We start from the raw sequence: 26,498 nt of genomic DNA, 5'->3' as shown, positions 1-26,498 counted from the left end.
AATATTAGTTTGGACTTGTCCCTCCTTTTCTTTAGAAAATGCAAAAATCTGGGTTTCAATGGAAGTGAATTAGGTCAATGAAAGTGAATGGAGCCAATTTTTGGAGGGTTTAAACAGAAATGTGAAGCTTATCATTTTATAAAAGCCCTTGAAGTAATTCTTCTGTTAAAACTTGTGTATTATTTGAGATGTAAAGTTGTTTAAATTGCCATTTTTACAGTCGTTTTAGGGTTTGTTGACATTACATCATTGTAATATAATAATTCTGATAATTCAAAGTCTTTACATTATTGTGGCAGAGATTAGACAATACAAAACGAGGCTTTAGAAGTCAATATATTTTGGTTTATGTCCATATCATTGAACATAAGCCTATTACTGGCCTACAGTCCACAGCCATTTTTACAATTGAATTCATCAATCAGTCTGATGTAAACAATGTTTTCACAAGACACATTTTTGTGTTCTGTCTGCACAAATGCATCATGCTGGTGCATTTAACTGTAGTTGTGTCGCATTTCACTGCTTTTTAGCGTCTTTAGCCATAAACATTGCATTTTTAGGACGCTACGTCAAGTTAAAAAACACATCTCGAGACCCCTCAGAAGTGTCTTTGATCAGCTATCAGTTTGTTGTGTGTACAGCTGGAGCTGTGCTTACTAACCCCTGCTGACTTAGACTCGCAAAAAAAGTTCCTTATTAGTATGGCATGATTAATTGAGTAAATTCTTTTAACGCATAATTTCTTTCATTATTAATCACACTGATTTAACGTATGTACTGTACGGCAAAGAGCAGTTTGGAGTAAATTATGGCAAAATTGTAATTTATAAGTTAACTATTCTTTAAGGTCCTATATCTGCTAATTAAAGTTTGTTTTCAACCATCATTAACCAAAAATTATTCACAGCACAAGGTATTCTTTGTCTGTGAATAGGGGTAATCATTTATTGGTATTTTAGGGAAAAAATCAGACCACATATCCCAGCATCCCCATAGGCAGGAACAGTAGACATTACCAAGTAAAGTTTGGTAGTGGTGCACTCATGGGATTTATAGTTCATAACAGTCACAAACAGGGAGCTGTTCATAATCCACATGTGGACAGGGATAAAATGATGAATACAATACCCGCAATAACATTTAGCAGCGCGCCATCACCGTGAAGTGACGACGGGCTACTAAAGCCCATGAAAGAGTATGTGCACACAGTTACATAGAAAAATAGCACTGTCAAATGTTTTTAAGCTCTTTAAGGTTTAAACCTTCATGTTTTTAAAATTTGCTTTAAGCTTCTTTTAAACAGTTCTAAGATAACAAAAAACAGTACTTTTTTGACATGGCATCAAAAGTAACACCAAGTCAAAGGTGGTAGAAGAAGTTCAGTCAAGAAAGGAACAGTCATTCAACTATTGTTTGTTTCAGGTTATATCAAATTCATCCACACAAGAACTAGATTACGGGCTCCCCATTGCACCTGAGGCCTTGCACAGTCTTGGTGAATGGTTCCAACAGTGAATGGGCTCAAATGAGTAATTCAAGATGGTTTGCAGATAAAAGGGAAGTAAGAGAGCGATACATTGCCTTAAAAAGTTGTTGCAAGAAAATGTTGGAAAGAAACATGAGAATTATAATCATAATTACAACAACAATGATAATGCAAGCAATCATAATAATAGAGCAACAAGGTTATAAAGGAAAAGACATTTAATTCCTACACAAAAGGTAATAAAGTTATATATCCAGCACTGTTTTTTTTTTCTTTCTTTTTTCTTCTTTTAACCAGAATATTCCTCCAAAAATAGTTGGTAGTGCACTATTCATTTCATTGTGAAATTCTCTGGAACTATACAGCCACTGTTAGCTGGCTTCAAAAATGTGGAGAACAATCAACCAAAAAGCCACAATTTTTCTGATCAGCGTGGTGACGCCTGAGAAAACTGATCAATCAGGTCTTTTTTCGGAAATATACTACATTTATATATTCAAGTTATGCAAATTACATCTATAGTCACATATTCAAGCATATACTCATGTACACACATATATCTAGTGAGAGAATAGTTTAATATTTAATATAATATTGTACTTTGTATGGTACAGTAGTATTAGGGTACATGTCTTTTTTGGGGATGTGAGGTTAATTTCGAGGAGATGTATAGATATACTTGTGTAGGTCTATATATACGATTCCTCATACAATGATCAATAATAAGAAACTAAAGAAAGAAAGTTTATAGGCAAACAGGTTATAACTGCATTGGGTTATGTGAGTTTGGATCGAGAGACTGGGTGAGCACCATATAAAAGGACACAAGTGTTTTCCTGCGTCAAAATAAACGCAAGTATGCGCCAGCATGCAACCCACACGCTACAGCCTTAACCTTGGTGAGAAATGCCATACCAACCCCAATGCAGTTCACAACATCAAAAGCTCGAGGAAGGGCGAAAGAGAGAGATGTAGACACAGAAAAAGAATATTGCTGTCACTATTAACAGTTCATACTTGTTGAATTCTTACGAGTTTCTTCTGTGCATGTATGTGACTGGCCATGAAAACCCAGATCCAGTTTGTTTTAAAAACTGTGTCTGTGTGTGTATGAACATATTTGCTTGAACATTAAAATATATACATTGAAAAATCGTGTGCACATTTGAAAGAAACTACCCACAATTGGCTTTGTTCAGGTAGGCTGCAAAAAATCCGATTTTTTGGCGTATCCGACTCAAATGCATTCAGTTGTTTTTCCAAAAGATTTTTAAAACCTGATCCAAACCCAGACTGGTATCACTGTGAATTTGGTGGCAGTATGTCAAAAGTTCTTTAGATGAAATTGGTCTGTGCTTAAAGAAATTCGAACCACTGCCCCTAGTGGCCAAATCTGGAAGTGCTTTTGAACATATGGGCATGTGTTAGCTCCAGTTTCCGGGTGAAATGTCCACAGAGTGGTGCCAAAAGCGACTTGTAAATGACAGCATGAATGCATATTTTATGAACCATATGCCGTAACCCAAACCCCAACCCTACACCTAACGCTCAGTAGAGTAAAAAAGTAATCTTAGAGGGTAACGGTAACGCGTTTATCATTGATTATGTGAACGCAATTAATTCATGGTTCCCCAAGACCAAAACCTGTGACTCTGAGTCTGCTTGCGCAACATGCAATCAGTAGTGCCACATGAAAAGGTGATGGGAGCGCAGTAACTTGGCAGAATGGGGTCGATGTTAGGTTACTGGAACATTCGATAGCAACATTACGAGTTCCAGTGTGATAATGTTGCCAAAACACATTCAAATGTGGTTAATAATTTTAAATAATGATTACAATTTGAATTTTGGAAATGCATTTCAATCTGAAAACTCACATGTGGCATTCACTATGTTTTTGATATTTATGTTGATATTTATTGATGATGTGCATGATCACGGTGATGACGGAGATCTTACGTCTCTTAGTGTCGTGTTGACGCTTAGTCATTACTATGGCAACTGATTTACTGTAGCATATATACTGGATATTGACTAAACTGTCTTAGCAAGCGGATGAGATTTCATTACTTGCAAAATGGCAAACAGTCCTAAATACTGGATTTGAAAAACCAAATCGGATGTATGTGCAGTGTGAACAAAGCCTTTCCAAAGAAAAGCTCTTTCAGTGTTTTTCTTGCTCTCTTTCTCTCTTCCCCGTCTCACCACAGGATAAAAAAAACACACAATGAATTTTAAGAAAAGGAATCAAAGAGAAGATACCAAAAACAAGTGCTTGAACAAACCCAAGATTAAAAATTTTAAACTATACAGTTTTCATGTTTACTATTTTTCTCTGTCCCATTTTACCTCTCAGCTCTCCGTTCCTTTTCTTTACTCTTATAGACATTCGTCCCTTTTGGTCATGATGTTCCTGACCTGCCTAACTGCTCCTGATGTCAAAAATATATCATTAACAAACTTCTTCATATAGCCCTCTTTTAGAACAGCTCCCCATAGCCCCTCCCACCCATATATAAAATATACAAAAAGATTATTTCCAAAATCTCATCACCTGCCTGCCTCTGCGAATATAAAAATATACAGTTTTCCTATGTCAAAATCTCTTTACTCTCACGTTACTGTCCACATTTCCTCCTTTTCTTCTATTCAATGATAGCTGATTATAACAGTTAAAAAATATACAATGTTTTTGTCATAGAAAAAATTACATCTCTACCACCTTCTATATAATTCTCTCTTTGAGAAAATCATCCTATATAGGAAAAGGATGTTCACAAGGGCTACATGCCATTATAAATCATCTGCGTTTATGATCCGTGAGTATTTATGAGAGATTGCACATCCACAGTCAGGATTCGGGGTTATGAAATACGCTTGTGCTTACATGTAGACCTTGTGGACATCCATACACCATATGGCTTTTCAACTTTAACCCAGAATTTTGAAGTATTTGATTCAACCAAGCACCACACCACCTAATTCAACCGATCCCTGCACTTATAAAGAAATGTAAATTTGTGAATAGAGTATCCTAGTGCTTATTTGAAACAAATGCTAAGAGAAAATGCCATTCCTGATGAGCCGAACAACGTTATTTCAAAATCGTTTTTCTGTTCTCCTTCTATCCTTTTCATAAGTCTTCATGGCGACTCTCGTATTTGTTGATGATGTTGCGACAGCGGCCCAGTTCTTTTCGCATATCGGCAACTTCCTGTCGGAGGGCGGCGTTCTCCCGTTCCAGGAAAGCAGCTCGGACAGAAATCTGGTTCTCTTTCAGCCGCCGGGCGTCGCGAGAACGCTTCGCTGCTTCGTTGTTCTTATAGCGCCGGCTCCAGTATTTATCGTCCTTTGGTGGGTTGGAGGAGGGGAACAGATTGGGGGAAAGAGTAAAGGAACAGGAAAAAAAAGGATCAGATCATTTTTGTTAGAACATTAATAAAGAAAAATATAACATAAATTATGTGTGCAGACTGCAGACAAGTAGGCAACAAATGGTGGTGAAAAATTATTGAAGACCCCATTATAAGGCTTGGCGAATGCAGTTTTCTTTCTCATGTTGACATTTCCTATTTAATTATTTTTAAGTTGGGAATACTGAAGAGCACATCTCTATTTTTTACAAAGCCAGTTTATATCACACAGGGTTCCCACGGTCATGGAAACCTGCCATTATCAGGGCATTTTTATATTGTGATTTCCAGGCCTGGAAAAGTAATGAAAAAGAATAAAATCATAAAAAGTAATGGAAAAGTCGTTGAAATTTCCAAAGTTATGCTCAGCTCTAAAATATTTATCAAAAAAAAAAAATACACATCGGATAGAAATTACTCTTTGTCAGTGCAATTTCTATAAAATTATTTTTAAAATCTTTATCTGTGCAGATGGTATTTATAATAGGGTGAGGGAACATCCTCGTTTTAGAGAGCATTATATTAGACACTTATTTGTACACGACCCTTCAGAAAAGATGTCAAATGTAAAAAATTTTTTTTTTTTTACATATTTTGGTCCATTTTCCCAAAAGAGAAAGAGTGTAAATTTGAAATAAGTATATTTACAAAAAGTTTTTTTATTTTGTCAACTTACAAGAGTACACTAGGCTAACCTAGATGACCTTGTGAGGTCTTTAAGATTTGTTGTCTGTGTATAAGATGGGCTCTAGAATTGGATTCTGAGGTTTTAAATAAAATGCAAGGTAGTACCTTCTGTTCATTGGGCACCAGCATCTTGCGGGCCTTCTTGATCATGGGCTGAGGCTTCAGCTCATCCTCTGAGAAGCGATGCCTGCGTGGGTCAAATGCCTCTTGACCTGGCACACTAGACAAGGCGAGGTCAGCTGGGTCAGGATCAAAGTTCACCATGACATCAGCAGCGTTGTTGGGCGGCACCACAGGCAGAGGTGGGCAGGAGGGGCTTGGAGAAGGATCAGGTGGTACAGTTTGAGCTCCTGTTGAGAGAAGGGGAAAGTGTCAAGAAAAAATGTCGCAGGCCACATGTTACCAGACAGAATAAAACATCACACATCTGAGCTTAAGGCAGAGGGGATTATGAACAATGATGTGTACTGTATGTTCCTTGACTGGTTGCAGTGGATCCTTTTGGCCACCAGGGTGCAGCAAAAGCCAACATGGATATTTGCCCCTTTAAATATCGCCTGTGAATGCTGGAATAACATAATTCTGTTTATTTCAACAACAGCGCAATCTGCCTTCAGACTTAAAACAGCTCTTAATAGCCCAATTTTCACATGTAAACATAATCAAATTCTTTGTAATTTAATAATGATCTTCTAAGCCCAAACACTCAGGAGGCCTGCCAAAGATTTGTTTGTCATTCATTAAGAAAACACACAAAGAACAACACAAAGTGATATAGGAAGAATGTTATGTAAAACAATCTCTCCTCTCACCAAACCCCAACATATTGTCCAGTTCCTATCCTAAATCCTCGTCTATCAAAAACTACCAGAGAAAAAAAATATAAAGTGTTTCTTCCCATGGCCATGCACAAGACCAGCTGTCTTTTGGGCCTCTTCCTCTCTATGCGGGAGGAGACATAAACAAGAGACAGCTGTATGCACAATTCTCATAGCACAAGCTATACAAACACACACACAATGACACACAATGTTTGTACAGTCATTCAAAGGTGAACTAAAAAAATCTATCTATCTACATATCTGTCTCTCTGTCTGTCTATCTGACACTCATCTGTCTTACACTACACATGTACATGCACTAGTTAATGTACTTTAAATGTACAATTATAAGCATCCCTGCAGCCACACATACCCATACACAACACAACCACTTGATCTGTCTCAGATGTCCAATCACATCTTGTTTTGCCAAGTTATCATTTTGAAAAGACAGACAATTAGATATCTATACTGCTATAAAGCTTATAACTATCATTTTAGCTTTCTTTTTTCATTTCCCTCTCTCGCCTCTCTTTCTCCTCCCGTCTGTTCTTTCCCCTCAGTCTCTCTCTCCATTGCTCTCTGCATCAGCACGTGACAAGTCGACTGCACATGGCCCCAACGTGTGAGGAAGCGGGAGGGAGGGGGACAGAGAGAGATTTCAAAACATGCAACAGAAATGCACCCACCATCTCCAGCAGTCCCCTCTCTGTGCAGCAATTTGAAAATCCAAGTGAATCTTTCAGTTAATATAGTGCAGAATCCTACATATTAGTCTACAAAAATCATAATTTGACACCATCCCTAATAAGTGGTGACATACTGGAAGTCTTGCAGACCACTGTATTACTAACAACGTCATCATAAAATTAGTTAGGATTTTGCGTTTCTTTTCTTTCTTTTTTTTCTTTTTATAGCAAATCTATACTTGGTATTTCCTCAAATGTTACATTATATTATTATCTGCTCTGATGATTATGCTAGAGACACACACACATACAGCTGTACCCTCTTAAAGCTTCAAAGCCTGCAGTGCTGTGTGCATCAGAGGCCAACAGTTTTAGACATCCCATCATGCATCAGTGAAGTCCACACGAGTCGCTGACACTATCCTGCTCATGTTCACACCGATGCACACACATACATGCATTAAAGGGACACTTCACACAAAAATTTTAATTCTCTCATCATTCACTTACACTTCTTTTTTTCCAAACCCATATGACTTTCTTACCATGCTGACACTCCGGACCTCCCAGCAGTCCAGGGGCCTGCGGCACATCCAAACCCAGCAAAGAGGATGATGAAGATGAAGAAGAAAGGGACGAGATGGAAGAGGCGGAGGAAGAGCATGGCGGAGAGGAAGATGGGGGGCACTGAGAGCTCTGGCTGGGAACGGCCGACTGCGTGCTCTGGGAAGGGACCTGAGCGGCAGTACTGCAAGTGTTTCCTGAAGGCATGCACCCCATTCCGTTCTCCGTCAAGAACTCCTCCAGGTCCATATACTGTAGCTGGAACAGGCCACCGTCACACGGCAATGAGCGCTCCCATAGCAATGGTCCAAGGAAGGCGGACTGGTTGGTGGAACGCATGGAGCCGTTGCCGCCATTCATGCCTCCTACTCCACCCAACGAATCCTCTTCAGAATCCAGAGGTTTTTCTTTATCTGAGAGTGGATAAAAGAACAATCATATGTCAATCATCTTTCCACAGTGTTCAGCACCATTAGCGTCACCAAATGGAATCGCAAAAATAATGACTAATAATGTCTCAAACGAGTTTCCGAACAATCCCCCATCTTCCATTGGTCAGCCAAACAGAAAGCCCCACCCCAAACACTAATCAATGAGTGCATTTCAATACACACCAATATGCTGATAACTACCAAAAATCAGCTAATTCAAAAAATCGACAATTTAAGAAAACTGTTTACATGAGAATTATGAGGATTATTCTCTGCTTTTGACGCCAAAACGTAAACAGTCATAGCGCATAACTTGCGCACAGTGGCTAAGTCGGTAAGAATGTCATTAAAGGTGTTTTACCATGCAAAGCGAAATTGGAGTAATGGGCAAAAATCTATGTGTGCTGATCGGTTTATGCTTACACCATATATAATCTTTCCCTGATAAAGCCGGTTACATTAACTTACACTTTGTCAGCATATGAAGCATAATAAGTAGGTACACATGCATGTAAACGTGCTCATTTGTTGAGCTAATATTGCTATGTCAGACTAGTCGGTATGCTCAAACAAACAGAGCAATGTTTTGAAAGTGCCACAGAGTCACAGTGTTTACACTTTTCTGGGGAATCAACCTACGAATAGCTATAAGTTGTCTCTGAATGTTAAGCGAGTACAGATGAAAGTATTTAAACAGAAAATAATTACATGATAAGATATATAAAAGAAAGATATATCCACATTTTTTTATGTGCTCTATGCTCTGAAATTCACAAAATTCTGACTTTGGGCCCCTAAACCACAACCAAAAAGCAGCATTACTATAAAAAAAATAATAATAATTTTAGCCTGTCTCATTGAGAAAGCTCATATTTTGCCCAAATGAATTCAAACGTACATATTACGCACAAACATGCCGCCCATGCATAAGAGTGTTCAGTGTGTGTAATGAATAAACAAAGCTCATGTGAGAAAATGAACCTTGAACCGTCACTCGGTGCATGAAGCCTGCGCCATCACAGCTGCTGTAAACTTGGGAAACACACAATGCCATGCACTGGACTAGAATTCCAGGGGCCAAGATGGCAGTCTCTCAGATGGAGAAAAGAGAGATGGAGGGAGGGGGAGAGTAGCTGGCAAATGAAAGGGCTGCATAAGTGCTTCTGAGAGAAGAGCTCAAAGCAGGCAGCTGAGCTGTCATCTTCAGCACAGGGGCATTTGAAGATGGAGCTTGGGAATCTGCACTGCATAGTGAAAGCTGGGAAAAGCCATGTTTTACCCAACAACAGCAGTATACTGAAATGTACATTTATACATTTAGCAGATACTTCTATCCAAAACGACTTACGGTGCATTCAAGGTATATACATTTGATCAGTTTTTTTCCCTGGGAGAAAAAAAAAAAAAAACCCTGACAAAAGGGAAGTGGAATCCTTATCAAGAGACAGATATATGGTGCGACAAACAGACTGTGAGAATGCGATAGAATAAAAGAGGCAAAAGGATATCTTACCGAGAGAAGAACATACAAAAAAGAAACACCGAGATTTACATTAGAATTAGAGTTTTTAACATTTCCAAACAAAATAAGACACTACAAAATGGAGCACAGGCCATAATCATACAAGATAATTTACATATAAACTATACAAAAAGATATCCGGTAAACGAATAAATAATTTTTGATCTAGTAAAAGCTTTGCCACATAATCCATCCTCTTCTTGATGTCTTGATTTACAAGAGGAACTTACAGATCTGTAGTGACACAGATCCTCCACACGATGTCGCAATTGAGCGAATAGTTAGTGTGCATCCGAACTGAACATACAAAACCTCTGTGCATTTTAGGATGGCATCCCTTTAAAGGCAGCCATGGTAGCTTTAGAAATCCCTTTAAGACAGAGGAGAGGCTTTAATGACTTTAATTTGTTATGGTTCTTTAACATCAGATTATCTGTCAACAATGTATCCATCAAATTGAAGAAACAGACTGAAAGAGTGAGAAAAGAGATCTGAGCTGAGGCAGTTCAGCCCAAAGAAGTGATGCAGAACTCCAAGTTATCTTGGTGCTTCCTATTTTTCATTTGACTAGACTTTGTAAAAACATACCAGCAGAATTATTTCTGAGCAAAAACAAAACATTGTTGGTAACCCTGGGAGCTGAGCTAAACAGAGATACTATTTAAGAGGAAGGGAAGGACTGTAATAGCAATAACAATGGTGGATTAGTGGAAGAGAGAGAGAGAGAGAGAGAGAGAGAGAGAGAGAGAGAGAGAGAGAGAGAGTCACCTTTCATCTCACAGCAGTCTTTTCCTCTCTGGTCCGCTTTAATGGGCAACTGAAGAAGGGATTTTAGACTGGCCATGGAATTATTCAGGTGGCCATTGGTTGTGGTACCTGCAGGGTTTGCAGGTCCGAGTTGGGGGCTGGTCCCTGCTGGAAGGTCGGGTGGCAATAGCTGAGAAATTGGCCTGGACATACCTTGGTTGTAACACCTAGCCCAGGTTCGACCAGTTAATAACTTTTGAGACCACTAGACAGTTCAGCTGCTTGCTTGACTGTCAAAATGTTCCAATCAGAGGCAGAAATGCACAAAAAACTGAGTTTGGCAGTTGACTGAATGCCTCGCACCGTGAATAAGGATGTATATCGAAGTTTATGAGCATTTAAAATTCGTCTTAAAGGCGCCTCTCCTAATCCGTTCCCATTAGTGAAGTGAATTGACGTCCTGTATGGTCCACTGACGGAAGTGAGAAGCTGCTGGGAGTTTTACTTCATCCTCTTGATAGAATTATTGCTATAATTGCGCGTTCTGTAAAAAAAAGCCGCGGCTTTGATCTTCTGTGGAATCACCGCTTATTTATTGACGTATGTCATTGCGCTTATCTGGTGCTCCTCACGGCCAGGACAGAAATATTCCCCGAAAAAGCGAATGAGCTGATTAAGACGGGCGTCCATGGAGGCAGAAATAAAATTCAGTCTTTCACAGTCTGCAGGAAACTGTGAGTGAAGTATAAAATCCGACTAAATCGAATCGATAGACCTCGAAAATAACTCCGTATCAAATACCGATGACTTTAAAAAAAAAAAATGTATGTAAATAATAATAATAATAATAATAAAAAAGTTCCTCTTTCAAAATATTATAAATAAATGTGAGCTATCGCGGTTAAGACTGATGGCTGTTATTGTTCCGCTGCCCTCTTTGTTGCTTTCTCTTTCTCGTTATTTTTGTAGCTAACCTCCACAACCTCTCTCTCTCTTTCTTTCTTTCTCCGGGCACTCGGTAAAGCGAGCGCTCGGTATCGTAGCAAGAGTCAGCTGGAACGTACACGGGCAGCGCTCGTGACGTCACCTCTCACGAGTTGGGGGGAGGGGGCGGTCCTGAGGGGGCGGGTATATTCATTATTCATGATACACACCTCCCTCAGTTACCGCCCACAATATGATAAACACGCCGCTCAGGCCAATTATCTGCTTCCTGTTGTGCATATCAATGTAAGACCACCCCTGTTTTTCTGTAACCTCTTCTGTGCTGTTGTATTTTCATAGCTCGAACGCGAATGTAGGGACAGAAAGCTACACACACTCAGGCAAAAAGACAAAGGACAAAGCTCAAGATATTACAATGTTGTTAAGGAAGATGTCTAGTATATATTAACAACCAACAAAATCGGCTGGAATGAAAAAATGTAAACATGACAAATATCAAAGGATGCATAGGATTTAATTATTAGACTTGTCTATTCTAACCCAAACTGTGACTCCTAGTACGACTGCTATTCCAAACAAAAACAGTAATCATCACATTCATTAATTCTATCCAATTGTCGCGAGCCGTCACTGGCCACAATAAGCCGAAAACGTGAGTATTTCGGTTTGGCCGACACAAATGCATGTCCACAGTACCTTAAGGCCAGCACTAGACCTAGTAGCGAGCACATGGCCCAGGCACGCGCGCTCGCTGTCTACCGGCAGCCTCTCTTTCACGCGATTGGCCTAAAGTAGGTCAGTGTCTGCCCTTCGCGCGCTCCCATTGGACAAAACTAGGTCAGTCGCTCCTCCCAGAGTTCTCCCCATGCTAGTGCCGCGTGAGACGGGAGTAAAACAACATGCAAAGGCGGCTCGGTGAGATCTTTGTGGATTAGTGCCGGCAACTCTTGTCAGATGCAGAGAGAGCAAAAGGAATCTGCCTTTGCGTGTTTAAAAATGAAAACAAATAAGAAGAAAGCGCCATCCACGCGGGTTGTTATTCATATTGATATAAGCACAGTGCATTTTTGTCTACATGACCTTTTAAAGTTTGTGAAATGATATCTTAAGGGAGTGAAGGTGCCAGTTGAATTGACATTTGAAATAATATTCAAATATCTGACTATCTAGTTGTAAACAGAGGAAGGCAAGGAGCAATGCACTATAAATAAACAAAAAACGTGATGCAAAACCGAAATAACCTCTATTGAAACAATTACATGCAACTATTTTAATAATATTTAATTATTTACCTAATTTCTAACAGCATGTAAAGCACCTTCTAACTTCAATGGCATTTGCAGGGTTCCCACATCTTTGATTAATGAATTTGCATGACTTTTCAATGACCTTTCCAGTAATTTATGAGTACTGGATAATGATTTTTTAAAAAGCATTTTATAGAGGTTGGAAGGGTGGGTTTTTACATGTGTACATTTGCCAGGTACCAATTTTTGAATGAGTGGATTTAATCTATTATACAGAGTACAGATGTCTCCAATAAGACCCACAGCAGAGACTTATGTTTCACGCTGGTTTGTGAGCAAGTTTTACTCTTCCCAAGCACTCACAAAGAACAATATCTAGCCAAGAAGCTATTTTAGAAGCAGAAAACAAGAAACAAGTACACTGTAGACATTTTCAAGGCTTTTGACTAATTTCCATGACATTTCCAGGCCTGGAAATCTTCAATTTAAATATTATCACATCTTTTAAATTCTCTATTATTTCTAGATTTTCCATGACTGTGGGAAACCTGTATATGGCTAATTTCTTCTTTTTTTTTTTTTTCAATCTGATTGTGAAAGAGAAATTTGCTAAGAAAAACTAAACCTGAAAGTGTACAGTTGGCTACTGTAACTTTAAATCTGAAAATCCCTTACATAATACTGATACAAAATAAGTGACCAAAAAAAAAAAAAAAAAAAAAAGGTTGAGACAAATTTGTATAGAAAATATGTATGCTTCTGATAAATACATAAAAAATAAAAAAAATAGTAGGACAGAATCACTAGAATTATCTGTATGGTTAATCTTTTAAGTTTGTGCACTGTACAAGCCTTGCAAGACAAATCAAGTCGATTTAATGTCCTAGCCACTGCCAACTACAGGACATCACCGCCATCTACAGGACATTTTTTTTGCTGTTTCATGTTAATTACAATTAAGATTATGGGAGATGATGTCCTGTATTAAACTCTTGCTTGGAGACACTGAAGAGAAACTAAGCAAACTGACAGTTGTGTCCAAAACCAATGCACCCTTAAAGGCATTTTCCCCTCCACCTTTAATAGTGTGTGGCACTGAAGAGGGCACGTGCCTATCCAACAGAACATGGCACCATGGCATCAGGTGTGTAACACCTGGCCATATCCTCTCATTTGAAGTTTATGAATAATTTAACCTACATGCCATAAATAACTAATGAACCCAACCTGCTCATCATCAAGAGGCTAAGCTCCGCTTCTTATAAACATTCAGAAAAAACATTCATCCTTTAAAAAATACTCAAAACTGTTTAACATTTTCTATCTTTTTTATTTGTTTTCTGAGAAACTCAACATTTCTGTTGGCTCAGAAAAAGAAAACAGTTGTTTAGTATTTATATTTTGTATTTTAGTTTACTGAGAGGAAAGCATTGGGACAGTAGAGCTAAGTAAATTATTGAGAATGAATACAATAGTGTTGGGAAAGCTGGGCTAAACTGTGGTTTGGGTTTAACAGATCAAAAGGGGCAGGGAACAAAAATCACACTGATACATATATTCCCCACATCTTACAATGACAGACCCTGCCACATACCCACCCATCCCTAAAATGGTAAAAATTATAAAAAAAAAAAAAAAAAAAAAAAGAACTTATACTTTGAATAATAATAATAATAAAAACAACCGTTACATAATAAAAATATAATACGCATTGTACAGTACAGACTGGCTGTTCCTCTACCTCTTGCCAATCTCGCAACCGAAGACATTAACATTTGCCATAGAAACACCTGCAAAGATTTTTTTTTTTTTTTTTTTACATATTTCTTAAAAAAAAACAGGTGACATTAAACACATAAACATGGCATTATCAACACCATTCTGTCCCCTCTGCATCAGTGCTGCAGAATATTTAGCACATTTTTGACAGTTTTACTGCAGAGATTCCTAATGAATTTATCTTTGAGACACAGTTAAATTGAACATTGAGTGTCTTGATAAAAGTTGTTTTTAGGGAATACAAACACTGCACTTTATATGCATCCCAACCAGTAACTTTCAATTTCAGGTCAAACATTTGCATCTTAACATGGAGACAGCAAAAGGGGGAAAACAAAACAACACCACAAGGAACAAAAAGCTATGTATAACTGAAAGTAAACAAAGGCTATACCATTAAACTCTGAGTACTGGGGGGAAACTAGTTTAGAGAATAGATTGTTACTGTTCAGATTAGTTCACTTTCACTGGTATGCATCCATTATTGCAGCACAAATTAAGTTACGAAAATACATAATGAATGCATTTTTGGAGGATAGAGATGCTACCATTACAACAAAGGTGCTACCAAAAAACAGTTTCATATTCTACAATATTCTTCCCCTTTGGAGAAACCGTGTTAGAGATCCATGTCTAATGGACAGTTCTTTAGGTACAGGCTTTTTTCATGTCAACTAAGTCTGTTATTTTAAGAGGCACTCCCATGATTAAAGTCAGACCACAGATTTAAGGTGTTGTATGTGTGGTACTTTCTATTACAGTCCTCTTTGCCTTCTTTCACGTTAACATGGCCTCCAAAACATCTGTTTTAGGCATTTTATTCTTTTAGATGTCAATTTATTTAGTGCCTGTACCCTGTCACAACTGTTGATCTTTCAATCTGGTCCTCTGCCTTCTGAATATTAGTCCCCTTTATTGAAATTTTGCTTCCTCTACTGACACACCAACAAGCAAATCTGTGACGCTGCAGGAGGGTGCCATTCCAAAAGCGTGAGGGACATTGAGAGCAAGAGAAATCCCCTTGAGAGAGGTGGTATGCCCGATGACGCAGAGCTGACAGTAGCCTCCTACAACGCTTTCCACAGACTATGCAGCGCAGGCGAGCCTGATGGCCATGTTTTCTTGGTGGATGCCTGGTTACGCGGTGAACTGAAAGAGTTATGTGGCTTGTAAATGTGCTGAATGGACAGATGGGACAAGAGTATGACTTTAAGGGGACTATGAGAGACCTCAGGCCTCTAAACCTTAAGCGCCCCACACGCCATGTTCCTCCACCTACAGTTATACCAAGCCCTCCTCCAGTAAACTTGGCCCACTTTAGCTGAGGTAGCCACTTCTTCCTTATTCGTTGCTGCTGAAGCCTGCATTTCTTCCTTTTTAAATATATATGCCTCTTGGCAATTTCATGAGCACTGAATCCACTGATCGACTGCGCACCACTGGCCAATTTATATTTTTTCTTTTTTTTTTTCTTCTTCCGCTGGGTGGCATCTCCTGGGGCCTGAAGGCTTTGTTGTAGAAGTTGAGACTGCATGGAGAAAGGGTGTGGTTGCTGGTGGTGTTGAGAGTGCTGGGGTGGTGAAATGTGGATATGAGGTGGAGTGGAATGAAGGGTGTTACTTAAACTCCCTGAATAAATTAACTGCCCCTTTCCGCTTGTTGGCTGTTGAAGCTGCAGGGGACCCATAGAGGGGTTTGAGTAGTGCAGAGGTTGGGGGTGTGAAGAGACATTTGAACTGTGATGTCCTGACTCCGGAGTGTAGAAGAGTGGGGAATAACCAGAAGGCTGAGGATGCTGAGTGTGAACAATGGTTGAGTGGGGCTGTTGTACTCCATGGCTTCCACTTTCAGGGGTTATATGAAGTAGAGCATTGGCTGCAGCCTCGCTCTCTGAGACAGATGGGGCAGTTCCAATCGACTCACTTCCTGTTGGTTGCGTTGTTGGTCCAGCGCGCGCCAAACCATGTTGAGATAATCTATGTCTGGTCAGGCTGTTGGAGTAAGAAAAAGCCTTACCGCAGACTTCACATGAGAAAAGTTTCTCCCCACCATGTTCATGAATGGCTTGGTGATGGGCAGTCAGGTGGAAATGATGGCGGAATGATTTCCAACAAATCTCACATGTGTATAGCTTAGGAGGGGGTTGGTTGCTTGTACTAGCATTAGACTCTTCAACTTTATCCTCAGGATATGAGTAATAAGCGCCAGGGTTTGATTGATTGCCATCTTGATTAGTGGGTGCCCCTTGATTTGCAGCAGATTTGCTTTTACTTCGCCTCGGCTTGAAATCTCCTCTTAGGTGCAGCTTTTCATGCCGTTTCAGACTCTGTGCATATCCAAAATCTTTTCCACAGAGGGTGCATTTGTAGTTCTTCTCCCCAGAGTGAACAGTCTGATGTTTGGTAAGGTGAAAAGGTTCTCGAAAGTCTTTTCCACAGATGTCACAATGAAATGGTTTTTCCCCTGTATGCACACGTTCATGACGACGTAGGGTCTCACGCCTGCTAAATCCCCGTCCACAAACAGTGCATAAATAAGGCTTTTCTGAGCCATCTCCACCAACCCCACTCTGATTATTTCTCCGACGTTTCACTCCTTCCCCTGGAGCCCCACCAGGTCTGGGCTCTCTTTTTTGTCTAGGCTTCCGTGGCCGCTTGGGTTTGGCATTAGGATTGGCATTTTGTGTATTAGGCTGCTGTTGGGTGGGGTGAGATAAAGGTATCATTGATCCACTTAAGCATTCTTCATTCCCTCCATTTCCTGCAGATGTAGATGAAGAGGCACCCATAGACCCAAATCCAAGCCCTCCTAACAGACCCCCAATGATATCCGTTCTTTCCTCTCGTCCTCCATTATTGTTCATCTCAGCAGGCAAGACAGAGGCAGCAGCAGCTGCAGCAATAGCAGACATGGCACTACTGGTGACTTCATCTTCAGAGTCATCCAAAAGAGAGGAGAGAGGAAGATGAGCTTGCTGTTGGTGATGGTGCTGCTGATTTTGAGGGTGTGGATGAAGTGTTGGGGCTAAAGGAGCTTTTCTGAGGGCTGGGCTTGACAAGCTGTTGCTACAGGAGTCTCCCGAGTAGGATGATGGGTTACCTTGTTGGCGACGGTAGTCATCAACCCTGTATGATGTTTGGTAAGGATCTCTTGAATAATCAGGATTATACTTCTCAGGATTATACTTCTCTTCAGTTTTGCACACGGGATTTTGAGTACCACTTCTTGCTTGTGAATACAGATTGTTACAGGACATCCCTGCTGTGCTATCCTCATTTTTGCAAAATACCAGTTCTTTTCCATCACTCATTTGTCCACTTGGGAAATCACTTTCAACCTTGCCCTCTACTGAACTTATTGAGCTACCATCACTGCTTCTAGATCTCCTCCCTGGCTTGCCACAGTTACCAGAGGCAGCATGGTTAAGCAAAGAAGTGCTCTCTCTAAAGCAACGGCCACATGCTGGGCAGCGGTAGGGCTTTTCTTCATGAATTTTTTCATGTCGTGTTAAAGACTCTCTGCGGTTGAATGAACGCTCACAGATGGAGCAGGCATATGGGCGAGCTCCAGAGTGAATGATTCCGTGCTGGAGTAGGTGTCCTCTTTTCTTGAACCCCTTTCCACATTCATTACAGCAGTAAGATTTATCTGGACTTGAACAAGTGGAAGACATTGGGTCTGGATTCTGCTCATGCTGGTGGTGAGCATTTTGAGAAATTCCATCCTGTGTTGAGTGGGGGAGATCTGACGAATGCTGATGGCTTGGGTTTGTACTGCTTCTACCATTACCATCTTCTTCGTGGCAGCGTATGTGTCGACGAAGGCTTGGGAGATGGGAAAAAGACTTGCCACACTCTCCACAATGAAAGAGAGCTTCTTGCTCAGACTGTGTGATATTAGGAGTCATTGATTGCTGGCTTTCAGGTTTGGGGTTCTGAGAGATATTTGATACCAGCACAGAGGCAGAGTTTGAGGATGGGGCAGAGGAAGAGGAGGAGGAGACAGTTGAAGAAGAGGAGGATGGTGTTGATGATGAGAGGATGGAGGAGGGGTCACCACCAAGACCCCTCATACCAACCCCTCCACCTCCTCCCACAAGACCAGAGGACCCATCATGACCATGTGCCCCAGAGCTGCCATGGCAGTTAGCACTGCTAGTACTGCTGCTACTGCTACCATCTGTCTTCCTCTGGGGCAGGTAGCCAGCCATGGCTTTCTTTCTCCTGCTGCCACTACCTCCACTTCCTCCAGCCCCAGATCCGCTATCTCCTTTCCCCTCATCCTTTGGTACAGAGAGATGAAGTGGAAGTGGCAAAGGCAGGCCTGCTTCTTGTTGCATTAGGGAAGCAAGCTGATTAGAAGAAAGAACAGGGATGCCTTGAAAATCAAAACCACCAAGAGGTGATGGTTGGGGGGCAGGGTGAAGAGGGTGGTGTGGATGTGCATGGCTGTGAGGGTGAGACAATGCATGAGGTGGCAGCTGCTGCTGTTGCTGCTGGGGCTGGGGGCCTGGATGGCCATGGGTGTGAGATGGATGAAGAGCAGGTGGTGGAGCAAGACCTGTATTTGAATCTGCAAGACCAAGATGATTATGGGGACCCTGCTGTACTAGAAACTGTTCCAAACTGGCATTTGTGGGCACTCCAGAAAAAAGATATTGGTTTGCAGCAAGCATGCAACTGAACTGCTGGTGTAAACTTCTTGCATCGGACTGAGCTCCAACTAATCCAGCCACTGAACTGCTACTGCTGGGGGGATTATTAGAAGTGGTGGTTGAACTCGAAGGGGAGGGTGAGGAGGAGGATGGTCCAGGAGATGGCTGAGGAACAGAGAGGCCAGGGTGCAAGGGTGGGGGAGGTGGAGCAGATGTTACAACTCCTCCAATTACTCCAGAGCCTCCTCCAGTACTGCCCCCTGAAAAATCAAACCGCCCCATTCCTGAGTGTAGCTGCTCCTGGGCTAGAGCGGCCTCTGCAGGATGAAATGTGCGTAAGAACTGTGGATAGCCAGAGGCAGAACTGCCACTCCCACTGCTGCTGCTCATTTTGCTAGATTTACGTGTGCTTTGTGAGGAAGAGGACTGAGTTTGTTGTGGAAGAGGTGGAGGGGGTGCACTCATTTTGGCAAATATGGATGATGAATCAGCAAATGCATTACTTCTAGATCCTTGAAGGGAGCCAAGGCCAAGCCCAGACAGGAGGCCACCAGAGGCCTCGCTCTGTTGTTGCTGCTGCTGTTGAAGCTGCTGCTGGTGCTGAAGTTGGACCTGTTGTTGGTGCTGCAGTTGTCTTTCCAGCCCCAGTCCTTTGAACTGGTGAGCCTGGTGTCCACTGAGCATTTCTAAAATGTCCATAGGGTACTTTCCAAACTGGAACATCTCACTCTCACTGTTGAGGGGTGTTTCTAGGATTTCTTCCCTGCTCCCTTGTTACTGCAGCAAAGTGGACAATGCTACCTAACAATCAAGATAAAGCTTTAAAGTAATCTGCTAGCAGCTCCAGTTATTAAAAGAAATGCCTGTGTGGGAGTAATTTGTCTGATGTTGTGACTGTCCATCCCAGATAAACAGAGTTTTGGCTACAGTTGTGAGCCACTATATGTGTTAAAACTCTGGAAGTTTTGGATTAAATAATTATCTATAAATAAGTGACATAAAAAAAGCAAAACGTGGTTCACAATGTCATGCAATAAACATGGGTCTGTGTTAGTAAATCTACAGTTAAAACAGTAAAAATGTGTCTAATAATAGCATATCAAATTTGCTTCACAAAATGTGTCTATCGCTAAAAAGCTAATTATTTAGTGTTGAAAGCCACTTAAAATTTAAGTGATGAGGGAATGTCTTTGTTTCTTGATATTCATGTATTTCTTTGACAAGTTCTGTTAGAAATGGTCCCAATTTGTGATTTCTTCAGAAATGTCTTCATTTAAAGCGAACCAACTTTTTTTTTTTTTTTTTTTTGATGGTCAACCGATTTGTTTTCAATCATTCGAATCAGAGTGAAACAGGGGAACGGCCAGATTGTCCACAGGGTGTATCCAACCTCTTTCTTTAACTCATAAGCTGGAAGACCAGAAACACAGCACAGTGGTATGACCAAGTAATTTTTTCTTCCTTCTGTCGGTTGTCATCCAGTTGGTCGTCTTCTTCCTCCTTTCTGTCGTCGTCAGCCCTAATCTTTAAAAAAGTGGGAGGTGGAAAATAATATGCTTTTAAATCAAAGCATGAATATTTCAAAACAATATCAAAACATGTTACTATCAAGTCATGAGATGCAATTACTATCACTTGCAACTGAAAAACTAAATCTAAATTTAGCAAATGCATAGCATAGTTTACCATTCTATCATAACCCTAAAGATGAACAATCCCTTTTAAGCATATTATAATCCTAAAATGCATATAAGAGAGACTCAATAAAAAAAATTAACCAGTCCAGCCATTATCCAAACCATAAATTCTTTATTAATGAGTAGCCGCCTAAGATGAACTATGAACTATGTTAGGGCTCAACAAAAATGATGGCCAGTTGACTGAATGGTCACTTGCCCTTTTGGGCCAGTGCTGCGTTATCCCTGAATTTTACGTTTGTCGATCATGTGTCTTTAAGCCTTGCAAATATGGCTGCATGAATTGGACAAAAAGTTATATTGCTATTATTTTTTTAAATATTGTGATTTGAACTGAGATATGATAAACAAAATTAGTCAATTTTGACAAAAAACTAGTAAATAAATTATTCTTTTTGACCAAAATGTAATGTTTTCCCCAAGTTCTACTGAGGGTTAACACGTCAGTCCTCTTTAAAAGAAAGAAACTTTAACCTTTTTCTTTTCAGCCACAAACAAACAACCCAATAAATAAATAAAAAGTCTTATTCGTATTCACATTGTACCGGTCAACTGTGTAATTGTTTTTGTCCACTTTTTGATAAGAGTCTCAGCACACTATTCATCATCATTTTTGGAACACAGTCAACTTGAAGATTATGTTTTTGTAATATTACATTGATTAATATTATTATACAATAGCAATATATTTCTGTAATATTACGTAGTATTACTGGAAAAAAAAATCATAACTTTCATGGGGCATTGCTATGCAATTCACCGTAAACTTTTATTTTGACGACAACTGCATTAAGAGTTTATGTGTAGCTGAGTTCACATTTACAACAGCTGTATAATGTTTTCTTCATTTTCACATCTCTTCCTCTGTCCACAAATACCCGGTGCCATGGGGTGTATTATTTGTATATTAAAGCTGAAGAATGTATTTTCTGTGACACTAGCGCCACAGAGCGGAATTGCAAATTAAACAATGTTTTCAAAACAGCTTTCTAAATACACCCCTAGGCTGCAGTTCTTCAAACAGTCAAGATAGTCCCACCTCCGCTTAGACCTGCACCAACAACGTTACTCAACCAATGCCGTGAGTAACGTTGTTGGTGCGGGTCTAAGCGGATCGCTCAAAACAAACACAAGAATATTTATAGTGCCACAGAGACACAGTGTTCATGGTTTTAGAGAAAATTTTACTATGAATGGCTTACTTAAGGCCTCAATATACTTCCGGAGAAGTTCTTATTCATTCTTCTTAAAGGAGTAAAAAGAAGTTCTAAACAGCCAAGCAATGGTATACTGTTTGAGAACATTCAAACACCCGCCACACCGCTGTGGGAGGCATTTAGAAGCACATTTAAATATGAGGATGCTACATGTAAAACCTAAACTAATGTGACATTAAAATGTGTTATCAATGACTTAATAAATATAAAAGAATGATGATAGAGGCATATCTTACTATGGTCAGAGGCTTTCACTGCAGATGGCACATGAGTGAATGCGCACTTGAGAGTATTTGAGTAAATTTGATTCCTTTTGTAGACTAATTAATAAAAAATAAAAAATAATAAATAAAAAAACAAATCGCATGACATGGTCTTTGAAAATTTCTCTATATGAACGATCGTAAAGATGTAGGTAAATTTGCACCAGCTTGCTAATAACTCTACATGCCGGTGTGTCCATGTTGACTGATTTTGACTGACTGAACAACAAACAGAATGAGCAGTCGGCATCATGGTAGATGGAGCTCCACGTCACGCCTACCGATGACATGGACCAATGGCAGTAAGGTGTTTAGCAGTCGGTTAGACGTTTTCCTAAATGTTCACCCAGGCGAGCTGTTACGAACCACCGAATCAACGCAAATCACTGTGGTTTTGGCCAGATTTTGTTCTAAATGACATCACAACTGTTTGTTCTTCGTTTTTGGATGAAGTATTTTTGGGCCTTTATTCACCTTATTCAGCCCCACCCCTTTTCAGCGCTCTGCACTTCCATGTTTTGTCTCTTACCTTCCAGATCGCATTGAAGCTACTGCGAGGAGTTGATCAAAATGGATTACGTGTGGGAGCACAGTGTTTGTTAAAATGTGTAGTTGACAAAAAATTTTAAACAGTGACAGCTCCTATTATTACACATGCAAGATCAATATTAAAAGATATTACATTTGTACTTTTTAAAATGTATTTGTCAACCCACATTTACTCCAACATTAAAAGGCTAAAATGTGATTAAAATGATTGTAAACAGAATATAAAATAAAACATACACTTTCACACGTCTATGTGAGTGGACGTGTGTGTATGAATATAGTGGCACCCCTTCTCCCATCCCAGTTTAACACTAAAAATATCTGCTCTAAACACACATATTTTATATATTTATATTTATCATAAAATGTTTCCTATACAAAATAAATAAATAGGCTTTTAATTTGTAATAACAACTGGGAATTAAGGGGCGGTCACACGCATCAGACGCAAGCTCATGTGAAGAAATTTTGCACCACGCTGCGGAGGAAAGTTCAAGTTTGGTGAACTCTGAAATCTGGATGATGAGAAGACGTGTGACCAATAGAAGATAAAAACATCACACACTGACCTCTTGTGACCTCCAGGAAAGCGAGTAGATGGTATATTATTGCATTATAAATATCATATTATTTTAGATTTACTATTTATTAAATCCAGAAGTATCACATCATATCCTGCTCCATTGCGATGTCCGAAGTAATTTAGCATGCTCAAAGCCTAGTATGAAAAGAGAGCTATAACTCCATGGGGGATTTATTTATACACATTTTTACTGAAAAATGATGGCATACAATGCAAAACATCACTGATTAGAATACTCCTAAGACTATCACAAGTCATTCTTGCAAATTCAACAAAATCTATATGTTAAGCAGCTCAATAACTTTACCTTGGTGAAAGTTTAAATCAGCAGAAATCACTACAATGTTTAAAGGTGCTATATGTAATATTGAAAACAAGCGTTTGAAATGGGTACTGCAGTCCAAATTTAAAATACTGGAGAGTTGTCTGCCCCGCCCCAGACTCAAAGCTCATGGAGGTTGCCAGAATGAGAACACGCAACAGGATCCGTTTTAAAGGATTTCTGGGCTTTAAGCTGTCTCCATCTTCCAAAGGCATCTCCAATATTTATCCTTGCTTTACTATGCCTCTGGTCACGGTGGTTTTTAGATGGATGGCGAGGCTTTTTAGGTCAGGTGGAATCTGTTATCTCTGATCCAGTTCATTTGCTGGCTTTCATGGCTGCAGCACGCAGTGTTGTTTGCCTGCAAACTTGTTCAAATCTGGCAACCCGGTGGTGTCGAAATACTATTGGTGAGTGGGCAGTGGGCGGGATCACACAGGCCAAAACATAAACAGAAATTCGGCCCGGAATGGAAACTTCAAAGCAGAATATACTGGCTGTAGCATTGTTATCAGAGAAGCAAGTATTTCAACTTAGCATGTTTCCTAATTCTCTAATGACATATTATAGTCATTTTATGATTTAGTACAGTAAATATATTACATAAAGCACCTTTAATACAACTCAAAAAATAAAAAGTTTGCAAGGCATAAAAACACATGTACAAGATCAACAAATGTAGGATGTAGTGAATACACAGCACTGGCTGACCGGCCGAGTGGTGGTTCTGTCAGCTGACCCGAAACTCTCTCACACTGGTCCTGGGCCATTCTTATTGTGGAGCCCTGCCCTGTTTGTTATCCCAGCATGATTACAAGCATTTTGTGTGCAAAGAAATCTGACCTTTTGTACAAAAGAGTTAACATGGTCACTGATCAAATATGTAAATCTGAAAAAATAGTGCTAAATATTACAAAATATACTCTTTATTCTTATTTTTATATCTTAATTTTTATTTGTTTTCAAAATACGCTATTACAAGGTCACTAATTAAATAAGCAAATTTGTGACACTGACCATTTTAAATCATGTTTTGTTCATAAGGTCAGATAAATGTATTTGATTTATTTGCTTCCAGTGGAACTGGAATGATCCACGATCCATGTTATCTGAGATAACATGGATTATCAGGTTTTGAACAACTTTTGGAGCTTATGCCAGCTCAAGTGCATGTTGTCATTAGCACGAAAGTGGGACACTGGCCTAATAAATACTTTTTTCAGAATGTTATGCTGGTAATATAACTTGGAATAAAAATAATAATAATAAAAACAGTATTAAAAAATAAAAACGTGCAAAATAGATGCATTTCCACAACTGGACTTCAGCACCCCATTGTGCAGCTGACCTTCATTACAATAAACAAATTATTTAATTAACTAATAAAATCAAAAAAGGTGAATTCATGTAACTGGGACCACTTTTTGACATTGAGAAAACTGTCAAAAAATGGTTCTGAATTCAAACTATATAAATAAATAAATATTGAGCAAATACCATACTTAGTTGAAACAGAGGAGACATTCATACACGCATTCCAATCCAAATCTGTCTTAACATTATACCTGTCATGAGTAACTGAGTTGCAACTACAAACCCATTGGTTATTTTACTCATGTAAAAACCCTCAATGAGTCTTTTACGAGATCATGCATGACTTCAAAAAATGTTTTTAACAAATATAGTGAATATTCACATATTGTGAGGGGAAAAAAAACTATAAAAACCAGAGCTGAGCAAAGAAAATGAAATGACAACAGCATGAGATCATGTAATTATTTAATGGGTGCAAACGTCTGCAATACATACACATGACATTCATGCAGGCGCTATTAACTTCTATTTCATCATTGCAGTTACACTTACCAATTACTTCACAGCTTGCAGGAAAAGAGTCGATGGCTCTCCGAGATGATTTTGTTGACTGCGAAAGGGGATGAGGGAGAGGGGAAGAGCCGGAATGCCTTTTTCAATCACATCCCTCTATGGGAGACCAACAAGTTTTACAATAAAAATTAGAGCAAAATGAGACCTGTTTAATGTACAAACAACTTTGCGACAGTATTGACTATTTTAGTTTTAATGCATGCATGTTACTTGCTGCGTAGGGGCCAACGAAATGTCAAAAAGACAAAAACATAAACAAGAAAGTGACTGTGAGTGCAGACGGTCCGTCAGATGAATTTAGGCTATAAACTCACTAGCCTCCTAGCTAGCTAAATAAAGACGTCGTGCCCTTTTACACCACAACAGTATGCATTCAAAATAATGCCATCACACCTGCTCGTGAACGAAGAAAGTCCTCTTGGAGAGTAAAGCGTGAAAATAACTTATGCGAAAAGGGCGCCGAAAGCGTAGATGTGCACAAAGGCGGTTTCCGATTTCAGGTTAGCAGGTCATTTTTCCTCATCCCGTGGAAAAACACTCTCGCAGGCCTCTCCATCGCTCTCGATCCGTTCAACAAACCCCGATTTCCGCTGACTGCGCGAGCTAACGTTCAGGCTTGCGCGATGTCGTTCTCGTCATAGGATTTCGACCAAAACGGTCCTTACAGTCCGTTTTCCTCGTATTTTTGAAAGGATTATGGTCGGCAAAATATTTTCCGCCCCGTGTCAATTTTTAGTGCCCCCGTCTTCCTTCGGGTACTTCTTGTTCGCCTCACAGTGGTCGTTTCCGGGCAGCGATACAAGTTCCGGGTGGTGTTGCACCGTAAAGCGTCCGGCGTTGTTGTGCTAATCCCACTGAAATCAGTGTGTGATAAAGTGAGAGCACAGAAAATATTTATTTTTCATTCAAGACCATATTCCATTCTTGCTTTGGAGTTTACTGAGGTAGGATGGCAGGAAAATAACATGCAAGATTTGTAAAACACCCTGAGA

The 26,498-nt window shown here is 39.7% G+C and overlaps 2 protein-coding genes across 2 annotated transcripts; both read right to left on the bottom strand.

Annotated features, from left to right (window-relative positions):
* Positions 1-1,692: 1,692 nt before the first annotated feature.
* LOC127425266 (thyrotroph embryonic factor-like) lies at positions 1,693-11,407 on the bottom strand. Its single transcript, XM_051671013.1, has 4 exons — positions 10,385-11,407; positions 7,645-8,076; positions 5,695-5,939; positions 1,693-4,838 (listed from the first exon to the last, which is right to left on the bottom strand). The coding sequence occupies exons 1-4, from the start codon at positions 10,572-10,574 to the stop codon at positions 4,623-4,625; spliced, it is 1,083 nt and encodes a 360-aa protein (XP_051526973.1). The 5' UTR covers positions 10,575-11,407; the 3' UTR covers positions 1,693-4,622.
* Positions 11,408-13,864: 2,457 nt separating this feature from the next.
* LOC127425079 (uncharacterized) lies at positions 13,865-26,303 on the bottom strand. The gene is made up of 3 exons (XM_051670717.1): positions 25,900-26,303; positions 25,486-25,602; positions 13,865-20,512 (listed from the first exon to the last, which is right to left on the bottom strand). The coding sequence occupies exon 3, from the start codon at positions 19,709-19,711 to the stop codon at positions 15,176-15,178; it is 4,536 nt and encodes a 1,511-aa protein (XP_051526677.1). The 5' UTR covers positions 19,712-20,512; positions 25,486-25,602; positions 25,900-26,303; the 3' UTR covers positions 13,865-15,175.
* Between the last annotated feature and the right edge of the window lie 195 nt (positions 26,304-26,498).

The sequence above is a fragment of the Myxocyprinus asiaticus genome, chromosome 34 (genome assembly GCF_019703515.2).
Source record: "Myxocyprinus asiaticus isolate MX2 ecotype Aquarium Trade chromosome 34, UBuf_Myxa_2, whole genome shotgun sequence".
Classification (NCBI taxonomy): domain Eukaryota; kingdom Metazoa; phylum Chordata; class Actinopteri; order Cypriniformes; family Catostomidae; genus Myxocyprinus; species Myxocyprinus asiaticus.
Note: the sequence above shows the minus strand (reverse complement) of the source record. Positions and strands in the feature narration are given on the sequence as shown.

Excerpts from the sequence above, each read along its gene's own strand:
- LOC127425079 (XM_051670717.1), bottom strand. The coding sequence starts at position 19,711 with ATGTTCCAGTTTGGAAAGTACCCTATGGACATTTTAGAAATGCTCAGT.
- LOC127425266 (XM_051671013.1), bottom strand. The coding sequence starts at position 10,574 with ATGTCCAGGCCAATTTCTCAGCTATTGCCACCCGACCTTCCAGCAGGG. Across the intron at positions 5,940-7,644 it reads AGGTCCGGAGTGTCAGCATG|GAGCTCAAACTGTACCACCT; the intron begins GTAAGAAAGTCA and ends TTCTCTCAACAG. Across the intron at positions 4,839-5,694 it reads TGGTGCCCAATGAACAGAAG|GACGATAAATACTGGAGCCG; the intron begins GTACTACCTTGC and ends AACCCACCAAAG.